The 25423-nt window shown below is 40.1% G+C and overlaps 1 protein-coding gene across 2 annotated transcripts; it reads right to left on the bottom strand.

Moving 5' to 3' along the window:
* Nucleotides 1-84: 84 nt before the first annotated feature.
* Nucleotides 85-24468, bottom strand: LOC131349264 (polyribonucleotide nucleotidyltransferase 1, mitochondrial). 2 transcript variants are annotated; one of them, XM_058384806.1, is made up of 28 exons: nucleotides 24190-24467; nucleotides 23134-23194; nucleotides 22830-22904; nucleotides 22648-22753; nucleotides 21613-21662; nucleotides 21465-21528; nucleotides 21000-21047; nucleotides 20803-20916; nucleotides 20331-20517; nucleotides 20070-20121; nucleotides 19912-19969; nucleotides 8975-9071; nucleotides 8777-8879; nucleotides 8624-8694; nucleotides 8320-8356; nucleotides 7821-7887; nucleotides 7641-7730; nucleotides 6864-6917; nucleotides 5245-5354; nucleotides 4982-5053; nucleotides 4836-4899; nucleotides 4659-4742; nucleotides 4445-4528; nucleotides 3580-3686; nucleotides 3437-3492; nucleotides 3273-3351; nucleotides 2018-2065; nucleotides 89-1680 (listed from the first exon to the last, which is right to left on the bottom strand). In XM_058384806.1, the coding sequence occupies exons 1-28, from the start codon at nucleotides 24294-24296 to the stop codon at nucleotides 1528-1530; spliced, it is 2298 nt and encodes a 765-aa protein (XP_058240789.1). In that variant the 5' UTR covers nucleotides 24297-24467; the 3' UTR covers nucleotides 89-1527. The 2 variants fall into 2 exon arrangements, with proteins under 2 accessions (XP_058240790.1, XP_058240789.1); XM_058384807.1 differs by lacking the exon at nucleotides 4982-5053 and having other exon boundaries at nucleotides 85-1680; nucleotides 24190-24468.
* Nucleotides 24469-25423: the final 955 nt, after the last annotated feature.

Below are 25423 nucleotides of genomic sequence, written 5' to 3'. Positions count from 1 at the left end.
GATTCCAAACTGAGTCGATTCTACGTAGATAGAAATGGGAGTCGACACCGAAGTTTAGGAAGACCATTTTGACTAGTTTTATTATTATGTAGTAAAAAAAGAAGAAGAAGCAGTTTTACTTTTGGAACTGTAAAATTCGTGACAAAAATGTGTCCAAGCCTAAAGAATTGAAAGAGATGATTTAATTGGCTTTTTTTTTTTTTTTTAGCATCTTCAGCACTCAATTTCACTTGTTCATTATGAATGCTCGCTCAAATGGCGTGACGAGGAAGTCGGTACTGATTCTTTTATTTTTATCAGTAACATTGATATATTTACTTAATCAATATTACACCATTTACTTATTTCGACAAAATCATCTGGTTTACAGTTTTGGGGATTCTTGTAACGTAGAATCGACTCAATCGATTCAGAGTCGACTCTCCAAGTTTCTGAACCGAACAGAAAACGTAACTGTAATCTATCGTCACGTGTCTCGCTCTAAGCCAATCACATCGCGCTCTCTGGCGTCACTGCGCCTGTTCCTGCAGTTTTTTTGGGTCAGACTTTGGTCAGATCTCTCTGACCGACACAGTAGCCGAAAGTATTTGTAGAAAGAAACTTTGATAAGAGTTTTTTCATGTTTCAGCTTCTTCCCAAACACACACTTCTGAATAGAAACGCATCACCAATGGCAGAATGAACAATAAAACTACTGATTATTCCTCATAGTGTCCAGAAAATGTTTGTTTTCATAAAATCCGAGGTCACAAACATATAAAAACCTCTTGAATACTATGTCCAGCAGTTTGGTTAAGGTTTTAAACCCTCTGTTAAACACTTTGTGTTTTATTACACATTGACTTGTTAGTTACCTTTTTCCACATGTTCCAGGAAACTTCTTCATGGTCCCAGTTGTGCCTTATGGCTTTATTTTTATTTTATATAAAGCGTAAACTTACTTGTGAAGGTCAAAAACCACCCATCTCCTTAGTTCTCGAGGTGTTCGAGATATTATGTGCGTAAAACATCATATTAAGTCGAAGACAACGTTTTCTGCACCCATAAACTGTTATTACACATGTATAGGGGGTGCCAATACTTTTGCCACAAATCTTTTTCGACAGAAAATAAAGCAGTTCTTCTTGGAATGTAATAACTTCCTTGACAGGAAATAGCTTCTCTAATTGTTTGAATGGGAAATGTTTGTAATTTTATATCTTTATTATTATTATTATTATTATTATTATTAATAATAATAGTCTCTTGCTGGGTGCCAATATTTTTGAATTTGTCTATGAATAAGCCTGACCAAATGTGAAGCAGAAAAGAAACACACTCGACATAACTCTTCGTACAAACTTTTCTATACAAGTACATTAATAGTGCACAGTTTCCTCACTCCTGCGTCCCAGCAGAAACCCTGTGATTTCCGGAGAACGTACATCATTTAGGGTTTCAAACGCGACCATGAAGGAGGACACGGTGGAACTGGATCCAGCTCGACTCCAGAGTCTGATACGGAAAGCGACTCCTAATACGAAGAGGTCATGAGGAAGATGAGGTCTCTTTGTCTGCTGCTCCCATCGTGATGCTCTGCTTCTCGCTCAGCGTCTTCACCACCGTGGCTGCAGGAGACTGAAGCACTTTACGAGACAGCCTCATCCTGCCGTCCATGGGGTCACGTCCGAAATATTTCACCTGTGAATTACGGGAAAGAAGAGACGACGCTTTGGTTTGGTTTCATCATCTAGTGAGGTCTGACCTCTGGTCTGGTCTCTTGTTAATTTACTGATGTCCAGCGTGAGAGTCTTAGCCGTATTTCTAGTGATTTTTTCAGTAATTAACTATAAACCCCTTCTCTGTATCTGTAACACCACACACACACACACACACACACACACTCTTCCACATACAGCATAAACCAATCCCAGTACAAACAGAAGGATCCTATGACATCTCAGAGCGAAGGTGAGGCTCAGTGACATTTTTTTTTTGTTTTGTTGTTATATTCAGATATCCGAGACGCAGTACACACCTGGATCTGCTGTCCGACCTCCAGTCCGAGAGCACTGGGGTGTTTGATCTGGAAAAAGAAAACAAGATGGCGAAGAAGAACATTTTCCGTCACTAAAACACACCTTCCTGAATGATTTAGAGCTTCACTTACAAGCAACTCAAAGACTTGTGTTCTAATCGGGTTGCCAGATTGAGAAGCAGGTTGTATAATACTAAGATTTTGTGTTTTAAAGATTTACAGAGTAAAATCAGAAGATCTGAGCTTTTCTTTTTTTAATAGCCAAACTTTCTAGAGTAGTTTTCATTGTGTGTGAAAATTTTACTAAGATATGGCAGCCCTGATTATTAGCATGTCTGAATAAACAGAATTCCTAGTTTTTTTATTATCTGGAAACTTTACTAACACTGGTTATAGTCTATAACCATAATCTGGCAACCCAGATTACAGTCATGTCTGAATAAACAGGAATCTTAGTTTTTAATGTGGAAATTTTACTAAGATCTGGCAACCCGGATTATAGTCATGTCTGAATAAACAGAATTTCTATTTTTTATATTGTGTGGAGAATTTTACTAAGATCTGGCAACCTTAATTAGATAGATAGATAGATAGATAGATAGATAGATAGATAGATAGATAGATAGATAGATGGATGGATGGATGGATGGATGGATGGATGGATGGATGGATGGATGGATGGATGGATGGATTTGGATGGATGTGCCTGAATAATCATGATGCATAGTTATATATATTTTTTAATTGTGTGGAAATTTTACTAAGATCTGGCAACCCTGATTATATAAGCATGTCTGAATAAACAGGATTCCTAGAGATTTTTTTTATTGTGTGGAAATTGTATTGAGTTCTGGTAACCCTGATTATAGTCTGTAACCATGATCTGGCAACCCTGACTATATTTATATCTGAATAAATAAAATTCCTAGGTTTTTTTTTAAATTGTATATTTATAATAATCAGGGTTGCCAGATCTATAGTCCTGATTATAAGGAATAACCTGATCAGGCAACCCTTATTATAGTGATATCTGAATAAACCCTAGGTAGGTAGGTAGACAGACAGATAGATGGATAGATAGATAGACAGACAGATACATAGATAGATAGATATTCCAAGCATTTCTGAATAAACCGGTCTCCTAGTTTCTTTTTAATTGTGTGGAAAAAGTAATAAGGTCTGGCAACCCTAATAATTATGTCTGAAGTAAACAGAATTCCTAGTTTATTTGTATTTATTTTGAGGAAGATCTTACCCGTTTATGATCGAGCTGAGAGTTGTGTAGAAGCACAGCGGTCATGTTGGGATAAAGCTTGACCATGACGCCACTGTCTCTGTAAAAACACCACAAACACACAACCAGCATCAATGTCTCTGCCATGCCATGTCTCACACACACACACACACACACACACAAACCTGATTTCCATGATGGTTGCTGTGTACACAGCCCCAAACTCCAGCTGCTGTTCTTGCTGTAAAAACAAACAAAAAAAAACAATCAGGTGTTTAATTTTCATCAGTGTTTATGAGGTTGTGTTTTGAGGAGACGGGACACACACGTCGTCTTTGCAGATGTCTGTGATGAACTCCTGAGCCTCGTGCAGGGCGTGTGGAGTCGGAGCGAACACCGAGAACGTCTCCTCGTCCACCTGGCTTATCGTCACACCTGGAAATAAATAAAACAAGAATAAAAACATAAAACCGGAGCTTCACATCGATCAGAAGTGACAGGAACTAAATATAAAAAGAACAGTAATACAGAAGGGAAAATAATATACAGATGGGTAGGAAAAAAAAGATGACAAGAAGGCACCAATAAATACAAAACATCAGCAAGGATAAAAGAGAGAGAGAAAGAAAAAGACAAACAGAAAAAAAAACATCCAATACATTTCAATGGGAAAGGAAAGAAAGAAGAGAAATAAATTAGAAAAATGAAACAAAGAAGGTAAGAAAAAGAAGGGAGAAAAGAAAGGAAAACATTTAATTAATAAAAGAAACGAAAGCACAGGAAAATTCTGGAAAAAAAAGAGAAAATGAAAATTGCAAAATATAAAAATGAATGGAAAAAAACAGAAAAGAAAGAAGAACAAAAAGAAAAGTATAAAAGAATGAAAGAAAAAGAGAGAAAAAACCTAAGTGTAGGTGTGTGGGTGTGCATTTGTGTATTTATCAGAGTGTGTGTGTATGCATGCATGCGCGTGTATGTGTGTGTATGCATGCATGCACGTGTATCTGTGTGTGTATGCATGCGCGTGTATTAATCAGTGTGTGTGTGTTTGTGTGTGTTCATGTGTGTGTGTTAATCAGTGTGTGTGTGTGCGCATGTGTGTGTATATGTGTGTGTATTTATCTGTGTGTGCATGTGTGTGTGTGTGTGTGCGCATGTGTGTGTATTTATCTGTGTGTGTGTGTGTGTGTGACCTGTCTGGGCCTGCAGTCGGCGGAGGTTGTATCCTCCAGGACCAACGAAGCGAGCTCTTCTGGAAATCGGCACACGAACGTTTTCTTCAGACAAAAACAAAACAAACCAAAAAAACAAAACACAGATTTCACACCGAGATTAAACAAACAAACAGGAAATGGATATGAATAAAAACCCCCACATAAGCACAATTTTCAACTACAGGCTTCATACCAACAACAGGGCCGTTCTCCTTCCTCGAGCTCCTGGGCTTCGAAATGCTTTTATTCATGATCCCTAAAATCTCTTTCTTAGCCACTGAAACAGAGAACAAGGAGTGAGACTGTGCAGTGTGTTGTATCTTGCGCGCAGGTGTGTGTTTATATATGTGTGTGTGTGTGTGTTGGTCACCTGTCGCCTGCTGGATGGCCTCCATTACAATTTTCAGAGGAAGACCTGGGATCTTAATATCAGCCTGACACACACACACACACACATTAACAGATAAAAACATTAACACACACGTGAAGGTTCACGTCACACGTCTCTCTTTGTACCTGTAACGCAGTGATGCCTTTGTTTGTTCCGGCCATTTTAAAATCCATGTCTCCGTTATAGTCCTCAATCCCCTACAATCATCACACACACACACAGAAATAAAACAAAGCACAGGAAGGAAGGAAGGAAGGAAGGAAGGAAGGAAAGAAGGAAAGAAGGAAAGAAGGAAAGAAGGAAAGAAAGAAAGAAAGAAAGAAAGAAAGAAAGAAAGAAAGAAAGAAGGGGGAGCAGTGGTGAATGGGTGTAAAGGTAACAGACTCACCAGTATATCCGTCAGTAATCTGTAGTCGTGAATCTCAGAGAGTTTCTCAGGGTTTGGTTTTGAAATGAGACCCACAGCCACTCCAGCCACCGCTGAGGAGATCGGCACACCTGAGAACACAAACTACTGATCAACACCTGCACTAATCACCTCATAATCACCTCACATCACCTCACAATCACCTCACATCACCTCTCATCACCTCAGAATCACCTCACATCACCTAACAATCACCTCACAGCACCTCACAGCACCTCACAATCACCTCAATCACCTAACAATCACCTCAACACCTCACAATCACCTCACATCACCTAACAATCACCTCACATCACCTCACAGCACCTCACAATCACCAAACAATCACCTCACAACACCTCACAATCACCTCACATCACCTCTCATCACCTCAGAAGCACCTCACATCACCTAACAATCACCTCACATCACCTCACAATCACCTCACAGCACCTCAATCACCTAACAATCACCTCACAACACCTCACATCACCTCAGAATCACCTCACATCACCTAACAATCACCTCACAATCACCTCACAATCACCTCACAGCACCTCAATTACCTAACAATCACCTCACAACACCTCACAATCACCTCACAACACCTCACAATCACCTCAATCACCTCACAATCACCTCACAGCACCTCACAATCACCTAACAATCACCTCACAATCACCTCACAGCACCTCAATCACCTAACAATCACCTCACATCACCTCACAATCCCCTAACAATCCCCTAACAATCACCTCACAGCACCTCAATCACCTCACAATCACCTCACAATCACCTCACAGCACCTCAATCACCTAACAATCACCTCACAATCACCTCACAGCACCTCATAATCACCTCACAGCACCTCACAATCACCTCACAGCACCTCAATCACCTCACAGCACCTCACAATCACCTCACATCACCTCACAATCACCTCACATCACCTCACATCACCTCACATCACCTAACAATCACCTCACAGCACCTCAATCACCTCACAATCATCTCACATCACCTCACAATCACCTCACAGCACCTCAATCACCTAACAATCACCACACATCACCTAACAATCACCTTATATCACCCCATGTCACATCACCTCACATTGCATTATCATGAACTCATAACTAATAACATCCAACACACAAGTTTACAGAAATAATGACAAACAATACAGAAACAGCATGGACCAAAAACATAATAAATAAATATATATACAAATATATAAAATAGAAGGAATAAAGACAAAAAAGAACCCTAAAAAGAAATACAAAATATAAAAAAAGCAAAAAGACAAGAAGGTAAGAACAATGAGCAGAACAGAAAGAAAAAGACAAAGACATAAAAAACAAAGATAGACGAATAAGAAAAACGTAAAATATAAGCAAAAAGAAAAGCAAAAACAGAAAGAAAAAAGGATGCAAAGAAAGATGACAAAAATAGTCTACAAAAAGAAAAAAGATGGACAAATGGAAGACAAAAACACGTAGAAGTGAAGAAAGAAAAAAGGAAAAGAAAGCAAAGAGGACAAAGAATGAAAGAACTAAAGGAAGAACGAAAGAAAGAAGGGAAAAGAAAGACAAAAAGCTCACCTGCATCCATTAAAGCCAGACTGCCTCCACATGCCGATGCCATGGATGACGAGCCTATGCAATACACACACAGGAAGTTACAACACAGACCATGAGGTAAACAGCAGTAATGAGGTAAACAACAGCAACAAGGCTGACATCAGTAACGAGGTAAACAGCAGTAACGAGGCTGACGTCAGTAACAAGGTAAACAAGAGTAACGAGGCTGATGTCAGTAACGAGGTAAACAGCAGTAACGAGGCTGACATCAGTAACAAGGTAAACAAGAGTAACGAGGCTGATGTCAGTAACGAGGTAAACAGCAGTAACGAGGCTGACATCAGTAAAGAGGTAGACAGCAGTAACGGGGCTGACATTAGTAATGAGGTAAACAGCAGTAACGGGGCTGACATTAGTAATGAGGTAAACAGCAGTAACGGGGCTGACATTAGTAATGAGGTAAACAGCAGTAACGGGGCTGACATTAGTAGTGAGGTAAACGGCAGTAACGGGGCTGACATTAGTAATGAGGTAAACGGCAGTAACGGGGCTGACATTAGTAATGAGGTAAACGGCAGTAACGGGGCTGACATTAGTAATGTGGTAAACGGCAGTAACGGGGCTGACATTAGTAATGAGGTAAACGGCAGTAACGGGGCTGACATTAGTAATGTGGTAAACGGCAGTAACGGGGCTGACATTAGTGATGAGGTAAACGGCAGTAACGGGGCTGACATTAGTAATGAGGTAAACAGCAGTAACGTTGAGAGTGACAGAGATGAGATATTTAGGACGCACCATTGGACTCCAGCACCTCGGAGGTCACTCGGATGGTAAAGGGGAATTCTTTAGGAATGACTGGTCTCAGGGCTTTTTCAGCCAGAGCACCTGGACAGATAGAGACGGAGAAATAAAGAGATCAGAGAGGTTATAAACAGACATAACCACATATAACAGCCACCACACACCGTCACTCACCGTGACCCAGCTCTCGTCTGTTCACTCCTCCCATTTTCCCGATTTCATTCGTCGCATACGGAGGAAACTGAGATGGAGAAACACAGAGAGAGAAATTCCATTAAGGGCTTTTAGTTCGTCAGGAAAGAAAGGATGAGCTGGATGAAGTGCTGCTGAAGAACGAGTGTGGAAACCATGCTGCTGAACCACATTGGTGGCCATCTTCTCTCCTCCCAATTCATGGAATTATTAATTAATTTATTTATTTATTTATTTATGTTTGGAAAAAATCTAACATTTTTGGACACAACAATAAAAAAAAAAATCTGTGAAATCCTGGAGATTTGATATTTACAATATATTAGGATCTTTCTATAACCTAAGATGGAAATGTATTTATTTAATTATTTACATGCATATTCTTAATACATCACCAGCATAATTGGCCACGCCCACCAGTGCAAACATCACAGAAACATTTACTAAAGGAAAAATGATTTATTAAAACTTTTTAACTTACCTCATAGTGAAGCATGAAATTCTTGTCTTTGATCCCACTATTAAAGATAAAACCAAATAAATAATCAGGAAATAAATATTCCAAAATTTACAGAACAGCCCCAAGAAATAAAATACACAGTAGATCATGCGTAAAAGTAAAAATTTTATGGTCTTAAAACATTTTGCAAAGCCGTAACATAATGAGACTTACACAACAAAGCTTACACTGATTTATTTTTCTTTTTAACAGACATTAATTTAAAGGTGTATCTTAAACTTTATTGTGATGCCGTGATGTGGTTCAGTTCTCTGGTCAGTTTTACCTCAGGGCCGTGGTTATGATGTCCGTTTTCACACTGGACTCTATAGAGTCGAAAGTTACGGTACAAAGCACCTACAACGATCAACAAAATTCATTCTAATCATCAAGTGCAGATGAAAATACGTCTGTTTTTATAATCAGTACTCTTTCGTACCTGCGTCTGTCCTCTCTGGAAGAGCGCCGAGCCGTGGAGAGGTTTAAAGATGTCCACTTCACACGAAATGTCTCGTAATGATGTCAAGTCTCGCCCGTCACACCTGAAACCTCAGAGACATGACGTAATGTCAGTAATGCTAGATGCTAGAAGAACTGCAGGGTAAATATGAGAGAAATTAAAAAAAAAAGACGTCACCTTCTGTACTCGGTCAGTACCAGGTTACGGAAAATATCTTTAGAAACCACGTTGAAGGCCTCGATCACTTCAAACGGCTCGGCTTGAGGAAATTTCTCTATAATGTATTACAAGATAAAAAAAAAAGCTAAACTATTTGGTTCTTTTCAGCAAGTTATTACCAGACATTATTAATGTCATTAGTGTTACTGTCACTGGTGTTACTGTCACTGGTGTTACTGTCATTAGTGTTACTGTCACTGGTGTTACTGTCACTGGTGTTACTGTCACTGGTGTTACTGTCATTAGTGTTACTGTCACTGGTGTTACTGTCACTGATGTTACTGTCACTGGTGTTACTGTCATTAGTGTTACTGTCACTGGTGTTACTGTCATTAGTGTTACTGTCACTGGTGTTACTGTCACTGGTGTTACTGTCATTAGTGTTACTGTCACTGGTGTTACTGTCACTGGTGTTACTGTCATTAGTGTTACTGTCACTGGTGTTACTGTCACTGGTGTTACTGTCACTGGTGTTACTGTCACTGGTGTTACTGTCATTAGTGTTACTGTCATTAGTGTTACTGTCACTGGTGTTACTGTCATTAGTTTTACTGTCACTGGTGTTACTGTCACTGGTGTTACTGTCACTGGTGTTACTGTCACTGGTGTTACTGTCATTAGTGTTACTGTCACTGGTGTTACTGTCATTAGTGTTACTGTCACTGGTGTTACTGTCATTAGTGTTACTGTCATTAGTGTTACTGTCATTAGTGTTACTGTCACTGGTGTTACTGTCATTAGTTTTACTGTCACTGGTGTTACTGTCACTGGTGTTACTGTCACTGGTGTTACTGTCATTAGTGTTACTGTCACTGGTGTTACTGTCACTGGTGTTACTGTCATTAGTGTTACTGTCACTGGTGTTACTGTCACTGGTGTTACTGTCATTAGTGTTACTGTCATTAGTGTTACTGTCACTGGTGTTACTGTCATTAGTGTTACTGTCATTAGTGTTACTGTCATTAGTGTTACTGTCACTGGTGTTACTGTCATTGGTGTTACTGTCACTGGTGTTACTGTCACTGGTGTTACTGTCACTGGTGTTACTGTCATTAGTGTTACTGTCACTGGTGTTACTGTCACTGGTGTTACTGTCATTAGTGTTACTGTCACTGGTGTTACTGTCACTGGTGTTACTGTCACTGGTGTTACTGTCATTAGTGTTACTGTCATTAGTGTTACTGTCATTAGTGTTACTGTCACTGGTGTTACTGTCACTGGTGTTACTGTCATTAGTGTTACTGTCACTGGTGTTACTGTCATTAGTGTTACTGTCACTGGTGTTACTGTCACTGGTGTTACTGTCATTAGTGTTACTGTCACTGGTGTTACTGTCATTAGTGTTACTGTCACTGGTGTTACTGTCACTGGTGTTACTGTCATTAGTGTTACTGTCACTGGTGTTACTGTCACTGGTGTTACTGTCATTAGTGTTACTGTCACTGGTGTTACTGTCACTGGTGTTACTGTCACTGGTGTTACTGTCACTGGTGTTACTGTCATTAGTGTTACTGTCATTAGTGTTACTGTCATTAGTGTTACTGTCATTAGTGTTACTGTCATTAGTGTTACTGTCACTGGTGTTACTGTCACTGGTGTTACTGTCACTGGTGTTACTGTCATTAGTGTTACTGTCACTGGTGTTACTGTCATTAGTGTTACTGTCACTGGTGTTACTGTCACTGGTGTTACTGTCATTAGTGTTACTGTCACTGGTGTTACTGTCATTAGTGTTACTGTCACTGGTGTTACTGTCACTGGTGTTACTGTCATTAGTGTTACTGTCACTGGTGTTACTGTCACTGGTGTTACTGTCATTAGTGTTACTGTCACTGGTGTTACTGTCACTGGTGTTACTGTCATTAGTGTTACTGTCATTAGTGTTACTGTCACTGGTGTTACTGTCACTGGTGTTACTGTCACTGGTGTTACTGTCATTAGTTTTACTGTCACTGGTGTTACTGTCATTAGTTTTACTGTCACTGGTGTTACTGTCACTGGTGTTACTGTCATTAGTGTTACTGTCATTAGTGTTACTGTCACTGGTGTTACTGTCATTAGTTTTACTGTCACTGGTGTTACTGTCATTAGTTTTACTGTCACTGGTGTTACTGTCACTGGTGTTACTGTCATTAGTGTTACTGTCATTAGTGTTACTGTCACTGGTGTTACTGTCATTAGTTTTACTGTCACTGGTGTTACTGTCACTGGTGTTACTGTCACTGGTGTTACTGTCATTAGTGTTACTGTCACTGGTGTTACTGTCACTGGTGTTACTGTCACTGGTGTTACTGTCATTGGTGTTAGTGTCATTGGTGTTACTGTCACTGGTGTTACTGTCACTGGTGTTACTGTCACTGGTGTTACTGTCATTAGTGTTACTGTCACTGGTGTTACTGTCACTGGTGTTACTGTCACTGGTGTTACTGTCATTAGTGTTACTGTCATTAGTGTTACTGTCACTGGTGTTACTGTCACTGGTGTTACTGTCATTAGTGTTACTGTCACTGGTGTTACTGTCATTAGTGTTACTGTCACTGGTGTTACTGTCACTGGTGTTACTGTCACTGGTGTTACTGTCATTAGTGTTACTGTCACTGGTGTTACTGTCATTAGTGTTACTGTCACTGGTGTTACTGTCACTGGTGTTACTGTCATTAGTGTTACTGTCACTGGTGTTACTGTCACTGGTGTTACTGTCATTAGTGTTACTGTCACTGGTGTTACTGTCACTGGTGTTACTGTCACTGGTGTTACTGTCACTGGTGTTACTGTCATTAGTGTTACTGTCACTGGTGTTACTGTCACTGGTGTTACTGTCACTGGTGTTACTGTCACTGGTGTTACTGTCACTGGTGTTACTGTCAGTGTTACTGTCACTGGTGTTACTGTCATTAGTGTTACTGTCACTGGTGTTACTGTCACTAGTGTTACTGTCACTGGTGTTACTGTCATTAGTGTTACTGTCATTAGTGTTACTGTCACTGGTGTTACTGTCATTAGTGTTACTGTCACTAGTGTTACTGTCACTAGTGTTACTGTCACTGGTGTTACTGTCACTGGTGTTACTGTCACTGGTGTTACTGTCACTGGTGTTACTGTCATTAGTGTTACTGTCACTGGTGTTACTGTCACTGGTGTTACTGTCACTGGTGTTACTGTCACTGGTGTTACTGTCATTAGTGTTACTGTCACTGGTGTTACTGTCATTAGTGTTACTGTCACTGGTGTTACTGTCACTGGTGTTACTGTCACTGGTGTTACTGTCACTGGTGTTACTGTCACTGGTGTTACTGTCATTAGTGTTACTGTCACTGGTGTTACTGTCACTGGTGTTACTGTCACTGGTGTTACTGTCACTGGTGTTACTGTCACTGGTGTTACTGTCACTGGTGTTACTGTCATTAGTGTTACTGTCATTAGTGTTACTGTCACTGGTGTTACTGTCACTGGTGTTACTGTCACTGGTGTTACTGTCACTGGTGTTACTGTCATTAGTGTTACTGTCATTAGTGTTACTGTCACTGGTGTTACTGTCACTGGTGTTACTGTCACTGGTGTTACTGTCACTGGTGTTACTGTCACTGGTGTTACTGTCACTGGTGTTACTGTCATTAGTGTTACTGTCACTGGTGTTACTGTCACTGGTGTTACTGTCACTGGTGTTACTGTCATTAGTGTTACTGTCATTAGTGTTACTGTCACTAGTGTTACTGTCACTGGTGTTACTGTCACTGGTGTTACTGTCATTAGTGTTACTGTCACTGGTGTTACTGTCATTAGTGTTAGTGTCATTAGTGTTACTGTCACTGGTGTTACTGTCACTGGTGTTACTGTCACTGGTGTTACTGTCACTGGTGTTACTGTCATTAGTGTTACTGTCACTGGTGTTACTGTCACTGGTGTTACTGTCACTGGTGTTACTGTCATTAGTGTTACTGTCATTAGTGTTACTGTCACTGGTGTTACTGTCACTGGTGTTACTGTCACTGGTGTTACTGTCATTAGTGTTACTGTCACTGGTGTTACTGTCATTAGTGTTACTGTCACTGGTGTTACTGTCACTGGTGTTACTGTCATTAGTGTTACTGTCACTGGTGTTACTGTCATTAGTGTTACTGTCACTGGTGTTACTGTCATTAGTGTTACTGTCACTGGTGTTACTGTCACTGGTGTTACTGTCATTAGTGTTACTGTCACTGGTGTTACTGTCACTGGTGTTACTGTCACTGGTGTTACTGTCACTGGTGTTACTGTCATTAGTGTTACTGTCACTGGTGTTACTGTCACTGGTGTTACTGTCACTGGTGTTACTGTCATTAGTGTTACTGTCACTGGTGTTACTGTCACTGGTGTTACTGTCATTAGTGTTACTGTCACTGGTGTTACTGTCATTAGTGTTACTGTCATTAGTGTTACTGTCATTAGTGTTACTGTCACTGGTGTTACTGTCACTGGTGTTACTGTCATTAGTGTTACTGTCACTGGTGTTACTGTCACTGGTGTTACTGTCATTAGTGTTACTGTCATTAGTGTTACTGTCACTGGTGTTACTGTCACTGGTGTTACTGTCATTAGTGTTACTGTCACTGGTGTTACTGTCATTAGTGTTACTGTCACTGGTGTTACTGTCACTGGTGTTACTGTCACTGGTGTTACTGTCATTAGTGTTACTGTCACTGGTGTTACTGTCACTGGTGTTACTGTCATTAGTGTTACTGTCACTGGTGTTACTGTCACTGGTGTTACTGTCACTGGTGTTACTGTCATTAGTGTTACTGTCACTGGTGTTACTGTCACTGGTGTTACTGTCATTAGTGTTACTGTCACTGGCGTTACTGTCACTGGTGTTACTGTCACTGGTGTTACTGTCACTGGTGTTACTGTCATTAGTGTTACTGTCATTAGTGTTACTGTCACTGGTGTTACTGTCACTGGTGTTACTGTCATTAGTGTTACTGTCACTGGTGTTACTGTCATTAGTGTTACTGTCACTGGTGTTACTGTCACTGGTGTTACTGTCACTGGTGTTACTGTCATTAGTGTTACTGTCACTGGTGTTACTGTCATTAGTGTTACTGTCACTGGTGTTACTGTCACTGGTGTTACTGTCATTAGTGTTACTGTCACTGGTGTTACTGTCATTAGTGTTACTGTCACTGGTGTTACTGTCATTAGTGTTACTGTCACTGGTGTTACTGTCACTGGTGTTACTGTCATTAGTGTTACTGTCACTGGTGTTACTGTCACTGGTGTTACTGTCACTGGTGTTACTGTCACTGGTGTTACTGTCATTAGTGTTACTGTCACTGGTGTTACTGTCACTGGTGTTACTGTCACTGGTGTTACTGTCATTAGTGTTACTGTCACTGGTGTTACTGTCACTGGTGTTACTGTCATTAGTGTTACTGTCACTGGTGTTACTGTCATTAGTGTTACTGTCATTAGTGTTACTGTCATTAGTGTTACTGTCACTGGTGTTACTGTCACTGGTGTTACTGTCATTAGTGTTACTGTCACTGGTGTTACTGTCACTGGTGTTACTGTCATTAGTGTTACTGTCATTAGTGTTACTGTCACTGGTGTTACTGTCACTGGTGTTACTGTCATTAGTGTTACTGTCACTGGTGTTACTGTCATTAGTGTTACTGTCACTGGTGTTACTGTCACTGGTGTTACTGTCACTGGTGTTACTGTCATTAGTGTTACTGTCACTGGTGTTACTGTCACTGGTGTTACTGTCATTAGTGTTACTGTCACTGGTGTTACTGTCACTGGTGTTACTGTCACTGGTGTTACTGTCATTAGTGTTACTGTCACTGGTGTTACTGTCACTGGTGTTACTGTCATTAGTGTTACTGTCACTGGCGTTACTGTCACTGGTGTTACTGTCACTGGTGTTACTGTCACTGGTGTTACTGTCACTGGTGTTACTGTCATTAGTGTTACTGTCACTGGTGTTACTGTCACTGGTGTTACTGTCACTGGTGTTACTGTCATTAGTGTTACTGTCACTGGTGTTACTGTCACTGGTGTTACTGTCACTGGTGTTACTGTCATTAGTGTTACTGTCACTGGTGTTACTGTCACTGGTGTTACTGTCACTGGTGTTACTGTCACTGGTGTTACTGTCATTAGTGTTACTGTCATTAGTGTTACTGTCACTGGTGTTACTGTCACTGGTGTTACTGTCACTGGTGTTACTGTCATTAGTGTTACTGTCACTGGTGTTACTGTCACTGGTGTTACTGTCATTAGTGTTACTGTCACTGGTGTTACTGTCATTAGTGTTACTGTCACTGGTGTTACTGTCATTAGTGTTACTGTCACTGGTGTTACTGTCATTAGTGTTACTGTCACTGGTGTTACTGTCATTAGTGTTACTGTCATTAGTGTTACTGTCACTGGTGTTACTGTCACTGGTGTTACTGTCATTAGTGTTACTGTCACTGGTGTTACTGTCACTGGTGTTACTGTCACTGGTGTTACTGTCATTGGTGTTACTGTCACTGGTGTTACTGTCACTGGTATTACTGTCATTAGTGTTACTGTCACTGGTGTTACTGTCACTGGTGTTACTGTCACTGGTGTTACTGTCACTGGTGTTACTGTCATTAGTGTTACTGTCACTGGTGTTACTGTCACTGGTGTTACTGTCACTGGTGTTACTGTCACTAGTGTTACTGTCATTAGTGTTACTGTCATTAGTGTTACTGTCATTAGTGTTACTGTCACTGGTGTTACTGTCACTGGTGTTACTGTCATTAGTGTTACTGTCACTGGTGTTACTGTCACTGGTGTTACTGTCATTAGTGTTACTGTCATTAGTGTTACTGTCACTGGTGTTACTGTCACTGGTGTTACTGTCATTAGTGTTACTGTCACTGGTGTTACTGTCATTAGTGTTACTGTCACTGGTGTTACTGTCATTAGTGTTACTGTCACTGGTGTTACTGTCATTAGTGTTACTGTCACTGGTGTTACTGTCATTAGTGTTACTGTCACTGGTGTTACTGTCATTAGTGTTACTGTCATTAGTGTTACTGTCACTGGTGTTACTGTCACTGGTGTTACTGTCACTGGTGTTACTGTCACTGGTGTTACTGTCATTGGTGTTACTGTCACTGGTGTTACTGTCACTGGTGTTACTGTCATTAGTGTTACTGTCATTAGTGTTACTGTCACTGGTGTTACTGTCACTGGTGTTACTGTCATTAGTGTTACTGTCACTGGTGTTACTGTCACTGGTGTTACTGTCACTGGTGTTACTGTCATTAGTGTTACTGTCACTGGTGTTACTGTCACTGGTGTTACTGTCACTGGTGTTACTGTCACTGGTGTTACTGTCATTAGTGTTACTGTCACTGGTGTTACTGTCACTGGTGTTACTGTCATTAGTGTTACTGTCATTAGTGTTACTGTCATTAGTGTTACTGTCATTAGTGTTACTGTCACTGGTGTTACTGTCACTGGTGTTACTGTCACTGGTGTTACTGTCATTGGTGTTACTGTCACTGGTGTTACTGTCACTGGTGTTACTGTCATTAGTGTTACTGTCATTAGTGTTACTGTCACTGGTGTTACTGTCACTGGTGTTACTGTCATTAGTGTTACTGTCACTGGTGTTACTGTCACTGGTGTTACTGTCACTGGTGTTACTGTCATTAGTGTTACTGTCACTGGTGTTACTGTCACTGGTGTTACTGTCACTGGTGTTACTGTCACTGGTGTTACTGTCATTAGTGTTACTGTCACTGGTGTTACTGTCACTGGTGTTACTGTCATTAGTGTTACTGTCATTAGTGTTACTGTCATTAGTGTTACTGTCATTAGTGTTACTGTCACTGGTGTTACTGTCACTGGTGTTACTGTCACTGGTGTTACTGTCACTAGTGTTACTGTCACTAGTGTTACTGTCACTGGTGTTACTGTCATTAGTGTTACTGTCATTAGTGTTACTGTCACTGGTGTTACTGTCACTGGTGTTACTGTCACTGGTGTTACTGTCACTGGTGTTACTGTCATTAGTGTTACTGTCACTGGTGTTACTGTCACTGGTGTTACTGTCACTGGTGTTACTGTCACTGGTGTTACTGTCATTGGTGTTACTGTCACTGGTGTTACTGTCACTGGTGTTACTGTCACTGGTGTTACTGTCATTAGTGTTACTGTCACTGGTGTTACTGTCACTGGTGTTACTGTCACTGGTGTTACTGTCATTAGTGTTACTGTCACTGGTGTTACTGTCACTGGTGTTACTGTCATTAGTGTTACTGTCACTGGTGTTACTGTCACTGGTGTTACTGTCATTAGTGTTACTGTCATTAGTGTTACTGTCACTGGTGTTACTGTCACTGGTGTTACTGTCATTAGTGTTACTGTCACTGGTGTTACTGTCATTAGTGTTACTGTCACTGGTGTTACTGTCATTAGTGTTACTGTCACTGGTGTTACTGTCATTAGTGTTACTGTCACTGGTGTTACTGTCATTAGTGTTACTGTCACTGGTGTTACTGTCATTAGTGTTACTGTCACTGGTGTTACTGTCATTAGTGTTACTGTCATTAGTGTTACTGTCACTGGTGTTACTGTCACTGGTGTTACTGTCACTGGTGTTACTGTCATTGGTGTTACTGTCACTGGTGTTACTGTCACTGGTGTTACTGTCATTAGTGTTACTGTCATTAGTGTTACTGTCACTGGTGTTACTGTCACTGGTGTTACTGTCATTAGTGTTACTGTCACTGGTGTTACTGTCACTGGTGTTACTGTCACTGGTGTTACTGTCATTAGTGTTACTGTCACTGGTGTTACTGTCACTGGTGTTACTGTCACTGGTGTTACTGTCACTGGTGTTACTGTCATTAGTGTTACTGTCACTGGTGTTACTGTCACTGGTGTTACTGTCATTAGTGTTACTGTCATTAGTGTTACTGTCATTAGTGTTACTGTCACTGGTGTTACTGTCACTGGTGTTACTGTCACTGGTGTTACTGTCACTGGTGTTACTGTCACTGGTGTTACTGTCACTGGTGTTACTGTCATTAGTGTTACTGTCACTGGTGTTACTGTCACTGGTGTTACTGTCACTGGTGTTACTGTCATTAGTGTTACTGTCACTGGTGTTACTGTCACTGGTGTTACTGTCACTGGTGTTACTGTCACTAGTGTTACTGTCACTAGTGTTACTGTCACTGGTGTTACTGTCATTAGTGTTACTGTCATTAGTGTTACTGTCACTGGTGTTACTGTCACTGGTGTTACTGTCATTAGTGTTACTGTCACTAGTGTTACTGTCACTGGTGTTACTGTCATTAGTGTTACTGTCACTGGTGTTACTGTCACTGGTGTTACTGTCACTGGTGTTACTGTCATTGGTGTTACTGTCATTAGTGTTACTGTCACTGGTGTTACTGTCACTGGTGTTACTGTCACTGGTGTTACTGTCATTAGTGTTACTGTCACTGGTGTTACTGTCACTGGTGTTACTGTCACTGGTGTTACTGTCATTAGTGTTACTGTCACTGGTGTTACTGTCACTGGTGTTACTGTCATTAGTGTTACTGTCACTGGTGTTACTGTCATTAGTGTTACTGTCACTGGTGTTACTGTCACTGGTGTTACTGTCACTGGTGTTACTGTCACTGGTGTTACTGTCACTGGTGTTACTGTCATTAGTGTTACTGTCACTGGTGTTACTGTCACTGGTGTTACTGTCATTAGTGTTACTGTCACTGGTGTTACTGTCATTAGTGTTACTGTCACTGGTGTTACTGTCACTGGTGTTACTGTCACTGGTGTTACTGTCACTGGTGTTACTGTCATTAGTGTTACTGTCACTGGTGTTACTGTCATTAGTGTTACTGTCATTAGTGTTACTGTCACTGGTGTTACTGTCACTGGTGTTACTGTCACTGGTGTTACTGTCATTAGTGTTACTGTCACTGGTGTTACTGTCACTGGTGTTACTGTCATTAGTGTTACTGTCATTAGTGTTACTGTCACTGGTGTTACTGTCACTGGTGTTACTGTCACTGGTGTTACTGTCATTAGTGTTACTGTCACTGGTGTTACTGTCATTAGTGTTACTGTCACTGGTGTTACTGTCATTAGTGTTACTGTCACTGGTGTTACTGTCACTGGTGTTACTGTCACTGGTGTTACTGTCACTGGTGTTACTGTCACTGGTGTTACTGTCATTAGTGTTACTGTCATTAGTGTTACTGTCACTGGTGTTACTGTCACTGGTGTTACTGTCATTAGTGTTACTGTCACTGGTGTTACTGTCACTGGTGTTACTGTCACTGGTGTTACTGTCACTGGTGTTACTGTCATTAGTGTTACTGTCACTGGTGTTACTGTCACTGGTGTTACTGTCACTGGTGTTACTGTCATTAGTGTTACTGTCACTGGTGTTACTGTCATTAGTGTTACTGTCATTAGTGTTACTGTCACTGGTGTTACTGTCACTGGTGTTACTGTCATTAGTGTTACTGTCACTGGTGTTACTGTCATTAGTGTTACTGTCATTAGTGTTACTGTCACTGGTGTTACTGTCACTGGTGTTACTGTCATTAGTGTTACTGTCATTAGTGTTACTGTCACTGGTGTTACTGTCACTGGTGTTACTGTCACTGGTGTTACTGTCACTGGTGTTACTGTCATTAGTGTTACTGTCACTGGTGTTACTGTCACTGGTGTTACTGTCACTGGTGTTACTGTCACTGGTGTTACTGTCACTGGTGTTACTGTCATTAGTGTTACTGTCACTGGTGTTACTGTCACTGGTGTTACTGTCACTGGTGTTACTGTCACTGGTGTTACTGTCATTAGTGTTACTGTCACTGGTGTTACTTGCAGTTACTGTCATCATGAGACAAAAAAAAAGTAGCCACCTTTAACTTGCTCCTCTGTGTCGAGTCGAATTTTATTCACAGCTTCATCTCTGGAAACCTGAACAAACCAGACAGAGCGGAATGTGTAAGAGAACCATAATAAAAACAATAAACAACAAAAACAAACAATAAACAACATTAATAAACACTATAAATACCTTATCATGTGAAAAGTCTGTGAAGACAGCATAGATCTTCTCGCCAGCAAGCCTGCATACACACACACACGTACACACACGTACACACACACACGTACACACACGTACACACACACGTACACACACGTACACACACGTACACACACGTACACACTGATTAGTTGATTGAATCAAAAACAAAAATGAATTAAAAAATTAAAATGAAGTGAAAATCAGAAGAAATGATTTTTTATCATATTTAGGAGAGTGTAAAGCTCGTACAGGCGGGTGTACTCCACCATCTCGGGCGGGGCAGTGAAGAGTTTCTGGGGCGTGCGCTTCACCACCTTGAGCTCTCGAGCCAGCTGCTGGATGGCGTGGATGATCTGCTGCGTGTGTTTCACTCCCAGTTTAATGGCATGACAGAAGTCCTGCTGGAGGATGTTCTCAGCAGCTGCTTCCATCATCACTGCAAACACAAGCAACAAATAAGTCACTGAATCAAATGCAGTAGGTACTGAATCAAATGCAGTAGGTACTGAATCAAATGCAGTAGGTACTGAATCAAATGCAGTAGGTACTGAATCGAATAGAGTAGGTACTGAATCGAATAGAGTAGGTACTGAATCGAATAGAGTAGGTACTGAATCGAATAGAGTAGGTACTGAATCAAATAGAGTAGGTACTGAATCGAATGCAGTAGGTACTGAATCAAATGCAGTAGTTACTGAATCAGATGCAGTATTTGACTCACCCACTTGGCTAGAAGGAGCTCCTGTTACCACCAGGTTCAGGGTGCTAGAGTTCATCTCTTTCCGGCTCGGGTTCACGACAAACTCTCCATCAATCAGGCCGATACGCACAGCACCTGCAGAGAGAAGATCACCAATATTAACTTCACACACACACACACACACACACAATCACCCAAAAGCAGAACTATCGGCTCACCAACAGGTCCGTTCCAGGGAATATCAGAGACACCGAGAGCAGCAGATGCTGAGAGGAAACAGGAACAAAAGGTTAGAGTATTGAATTAAATGAATTAAAATAATAAAAAATAATAAATTAATGAATGAATGGATGGATGGATGGATTAACTACAATAAAATAATAATAAAAAATTAAATTATGGAATAAAATGGAAATAAACAAACGAGTGAAGGAAAATTGCTGAACTACTGAAATATAAAATCAAACTCATAAAATAAAATAAACCTTAATGCCATTAAATTTGAATAAAAAATTAATTTAAAAATCTAATATTTTAAAACTGAATACTTTATTTATTTACTTATTTTAATAGTTAGTTTTTTAGTTTTTAATATTTCAAATCAACTGTATTAAATGTCGTAGTGTCTGTGAGATTGGATTAGACATTTAGACATTTGGAAAAACAACAAAGAGCTCTCTCACCTCCGTTGATGGCGAGGACGTCCGGGTCGTTTACACCATCGGCAGCTAAAATGTTGCACAGAACCTTCATGAAGACAGGAAAGGTGTTTCAGTCACAGTCGTGTTAGTGTGTGAGTGACTGTGAAGAGCTGAAGCAGGAGAGACGTACCTGTGTGTCGTAGAAATATCCAGCAGGAAACAGCGGCCTGATGGAGCGATCTGTACAGAGACACAAACAACAAACAGTCATGCACTCATATTGTCAAAAGTACTGGGACACCCCTCTAGATCACTGAATTCAGGTGTTGTTTTTCAGGGTTTGGGCTCGGACCCAAGACATTTTGGACAATTTCATGCTCTTTGTGGGAACAGTTTGGGGATGACCCCTTCCTCTTCCAACATGACTGTACACCAGTGACCAAAGCAACGTCCATAAAGACATGGATGAGTGAGTTTGGTGTGGAGGAACTTGACTGGCCTGCACAGAGTCCTGACCTCAACCCCATAGAACACCTTTGGGATGAATTAGAGTGGAGACTGTGAGCCAGACCTTCTCGTCCAACATCAGTGCCTGACCTCACAAATGTACTTCTAGAGAAATGGTCAAAAATTTCCATAAACACACTCCTAAACCTTGTGGAAAGTCTTCCCAGAAGAGTTGAAGCTGTTATAGCTGTAAAGGGCGGGACAACTCCATATTACATTCATGTGCATGTGAAGGAAGATGTCCCAAAACTTTTGGCCTGACTCACAGTCTCCGCTCTAATTCATCCCAAAGGTGTTCTATGGGGTTGAGGTCAGGACTCTGTGCAGGCCAGTCAAGTTCCTCCACACCAAACAGGAAGACAGGACCCAAAGCAGAAAATGCTGTCCACAGAGAAAACTAAAAAATTTAATTTAAAAAAAAAAGAAAAAAAAAAAGAGGAAAGCAAAGTGTGAAAAAATAAAAGGTGAAAAAATTAAAAATAAATTAAAAGCACAAGCAAACAAATAAATAACCACAAAGTTGCAACCAAACAGTGGATGAAAAATAACTGAAATTAAAAAACAAACAAACTACAGAATAGAATTTAATTAAAAAAAAAAAAAAGTAACTCCGGAAAAGTCTAAGTCTTTATTAAATGTTTCCACTTCATACACTAAGGTAAGGGCGCACAAACTTTTGCTCTAGTAAGGTGTGAGTGTTTCTGCTGGTTTTACACACCGATGAGTCTGCTGGTGAGAATCTCGGAGTCGCTGGTGCCCATTTCTCTCCTCAGGTAGTTGGTGGGGATTCGTCCGGCGGCCGCTGCTTTCTGTCTGTAATCCACCTGTGAACATCGTATCAACACGTCACAGAGACACTACTCTCACACACACACACACACACACAGACAGAGAACTCACCACCAGGGGCATGAACTGTGATGGTGAAGGTTTGGTCTTGCTGACGGCGGTGACCATGACTGACGTTTCTCCAAGCTGGAAATAATACAAATCACAATAAAAAAGGAGCAAACACACCTGTATGAATTCCATTAAACACCTGAACAGGAAAGAATGGGGAGAATCGTATTGGATTTCTGATCCTCTAACAATGGAGACACTGACCGAAGAGCAAGATTTCTGTATTTATCTGGAAACTCGTTCATATTTTTGGATATGATACACTGACGCTGCACAGCTGCCGAGACGGAGGATTAAACCTCACCTGAACGACAGAACAGCCGTCCGCAAATCTGGCCAGCTTCCCCGTCGATATCTCGAGCTTTCTGAGGATGAGGACGAGCGTGAGGATGAGCATGAGGACAGAAGACAGACAGGACACTTGAGCAAGATCTGAAACCGCTAATGAACAAATAACTCGAGCGTCTTTCTCAGTAGTGAGAAAGGTGAGAATGGCGGGCTCCACTGTGGGCTCAGAACTGGACAGCCGGACATCGGTGGCAGAGAGACGGGCGCTGAGCGGGCTCCTGTCCATCAAGGACAATCCACTGCGTCCACTGTACAGCATCATATCCAGACAGAGGAGCAGCTTCAGGTCACTGCCCTGTTCCACTGACAGACTGAGGAGGTCTGTCTGTCTATCTATCTATCTATCTATCTATCTATCTATATGTATATCCATCTATCTGTCTGTCTGTCTCTCTCTATCTATCTAACTGTCTGTCTATCTAACTGTCTGTCGGTCTCTCTCTCTCTCTCTCTCTCTCTCTCTCTCTATCTATCTATATGTATATCCATCTGTCTATCCATCTATCTGTCTGTCTTTCTGTCTGTCTGTCTCTCTCTATCGCTCTAACTGTGTCTATCTGTCTATCTAACTGTCTGTCTGTCTGTCTATCTGTATATCCATCTATATGTCTTTCTGTCTGTCTACCTAACTGTCTATCCATCTATATGTATATCCATCTGCCCATCTATCTGTCTATCTCTCTCTCTATCTGTATATCCATCTATCTGTTTGTCTTTCTGTCTGTCTCTCTCATTCTATCTAACTGTGTCTATCTGTCTGTCTATCTGTATATCCATCTATCTGTCTTTCTGTCTGTCTACCTAACTGTCTATCCATTTATCTCTATGTATATCCATCTGTCTATCCATCTATCTGTCTGTCTTTCTGTCTCTCTCCATCTATTTAACTGTCTGTCTATCCATCCCTCTCTCTCTCTTTAGGTGTTTGTGTATCTCGTGTAAAAAGAAGGTCTTGAAGCTACCTAGTGTATGAGATTAAAGACTCAGCAGTACTGATGAATGTAAGTAGTACCTTCCCTCCAGGTCCACTCCGACTGTCTTCTCTGACCTGTGACTGGACCACACACTCCTCCGAGCAGCGCGAGACAGCGAGCATGTGAGTGTCAGCAACCGCCTCATCTTAACACTGTCACTTTAAATCGAATCAAAATGAAAAATTATTATAAATACTATAATATAATAATAAAACACGCACACTTGACTGAAATAAATCTCAACACATCAACACCGAGTCACTGGGACACAGGGCGCCGCCATTGTGTCAGGTCACGTGACAAGGGATCTTGCCTCTCGTTGCCCGAGCCGCGGTGCGCCGCCAATAATCCTCCGGAGAGACGCGCTGGAGCGGGTAACAAGAGTTCCGGGCAGCACGTGCAGAACTGTTGACACGGCTTCAGGAAAAAACACGAAAACAAAAAAATTCAATAACAGAGAATTTATTTTATTGTTTTATTTTATTTTCAAATTCAATCAACTTCATTTCGTTGCATGAAAAAGACAATTAGTTTTTACTTTATTTAAAAAAATAAAAACATGTATATTATTTTCTCTTACATTTTGTACCATTGTTAAAGGATATAATTTACCATGCCAATTAAATGTAATTAAAAATGTGTAAAATGTCTATAAATTATACTTTTATTTTAAATTATAAAAATATAAATTAATTTTAAATTATAATTAATCAAACAATTAACTTTTTAAGAAGGATCTAATGTCAATTTTAATAAAACTACTGTAATAGATAAATATTGTAAATATTATTATATTTTATATTTTATATATTTTATATTGTTATATTTTTTATATATTATATTATATTGATTTTTTATATATATATATATATATATATATATATATATATATATATATATATATATATATATATATATATATATAATTTTATATTATATATTTTTTAAAAAATTTTTTTTATTTTATTTTATAAATATTATAATATTGTTTAAATGAAATGTAACATCATGGCTCTGTAATGTAAGTGATGTAAGTTTATCTAAACAGAAAGTTTAAGAATAAATAAATCTCTGAAAATAAATCAGACGTATTAACCTCACCCATGTGTCTGAATGATATCTGAACAGCTGGACGGTGATTCAGATGGTGATTTCAGTATTAAGGATTATTTTTTTCATTTCATTTTCTTATATTTTTAAATAAATTGTTTGATGATGTTTTAGGTTTGTTAAATGTTCATATTTGGGACGAAAAAACTAAAGAAAAAAGAT

This window comes from Hemibagrus wyckioides, linkage group LG29 (assembly GCF_019097595.1).
Source record: "Hemibagrus wyckioides isolate EC202008001 linkage group LG29, SWU_Hwy_1.0, whole genome shotgun sequence".
Taxonomy (NCBI): Eukaryota; Metazoa; Chordata; class Actinopteri; order Siluriformes; family Bagridae; genus Hemibagrus; species Hemibagrus wyckioides.
The sequence above is the reverse complement of the archived record's forward strand: the minus strand, read 5'-3'. Positions and strand labels throughout refer to the sequence as shown.

Coding starts and splice junctions, on each gene's coding strand:
- LOC131349264 (XM_058384806.1), bottom strand. CDS start 24,296: ATGAGGCGGTTGCTGACACTCACATGCTCGCTGTCTCGCGCTGCTCGG. Junction 8,880..8,974: donor GTACTGACCGAGTACAGAAG/GTGACGTCTTTT, acceptor CTGAGGTTTCAG/GTGTGACGGGCGAGACTTGA. Junction 8,357..8,623: donor ATCATAACCACGGCCCTGAG/GTAAAACTGACC, acceptor TATCTTTAATAG/TGGGATCAAAGACAAGAATT.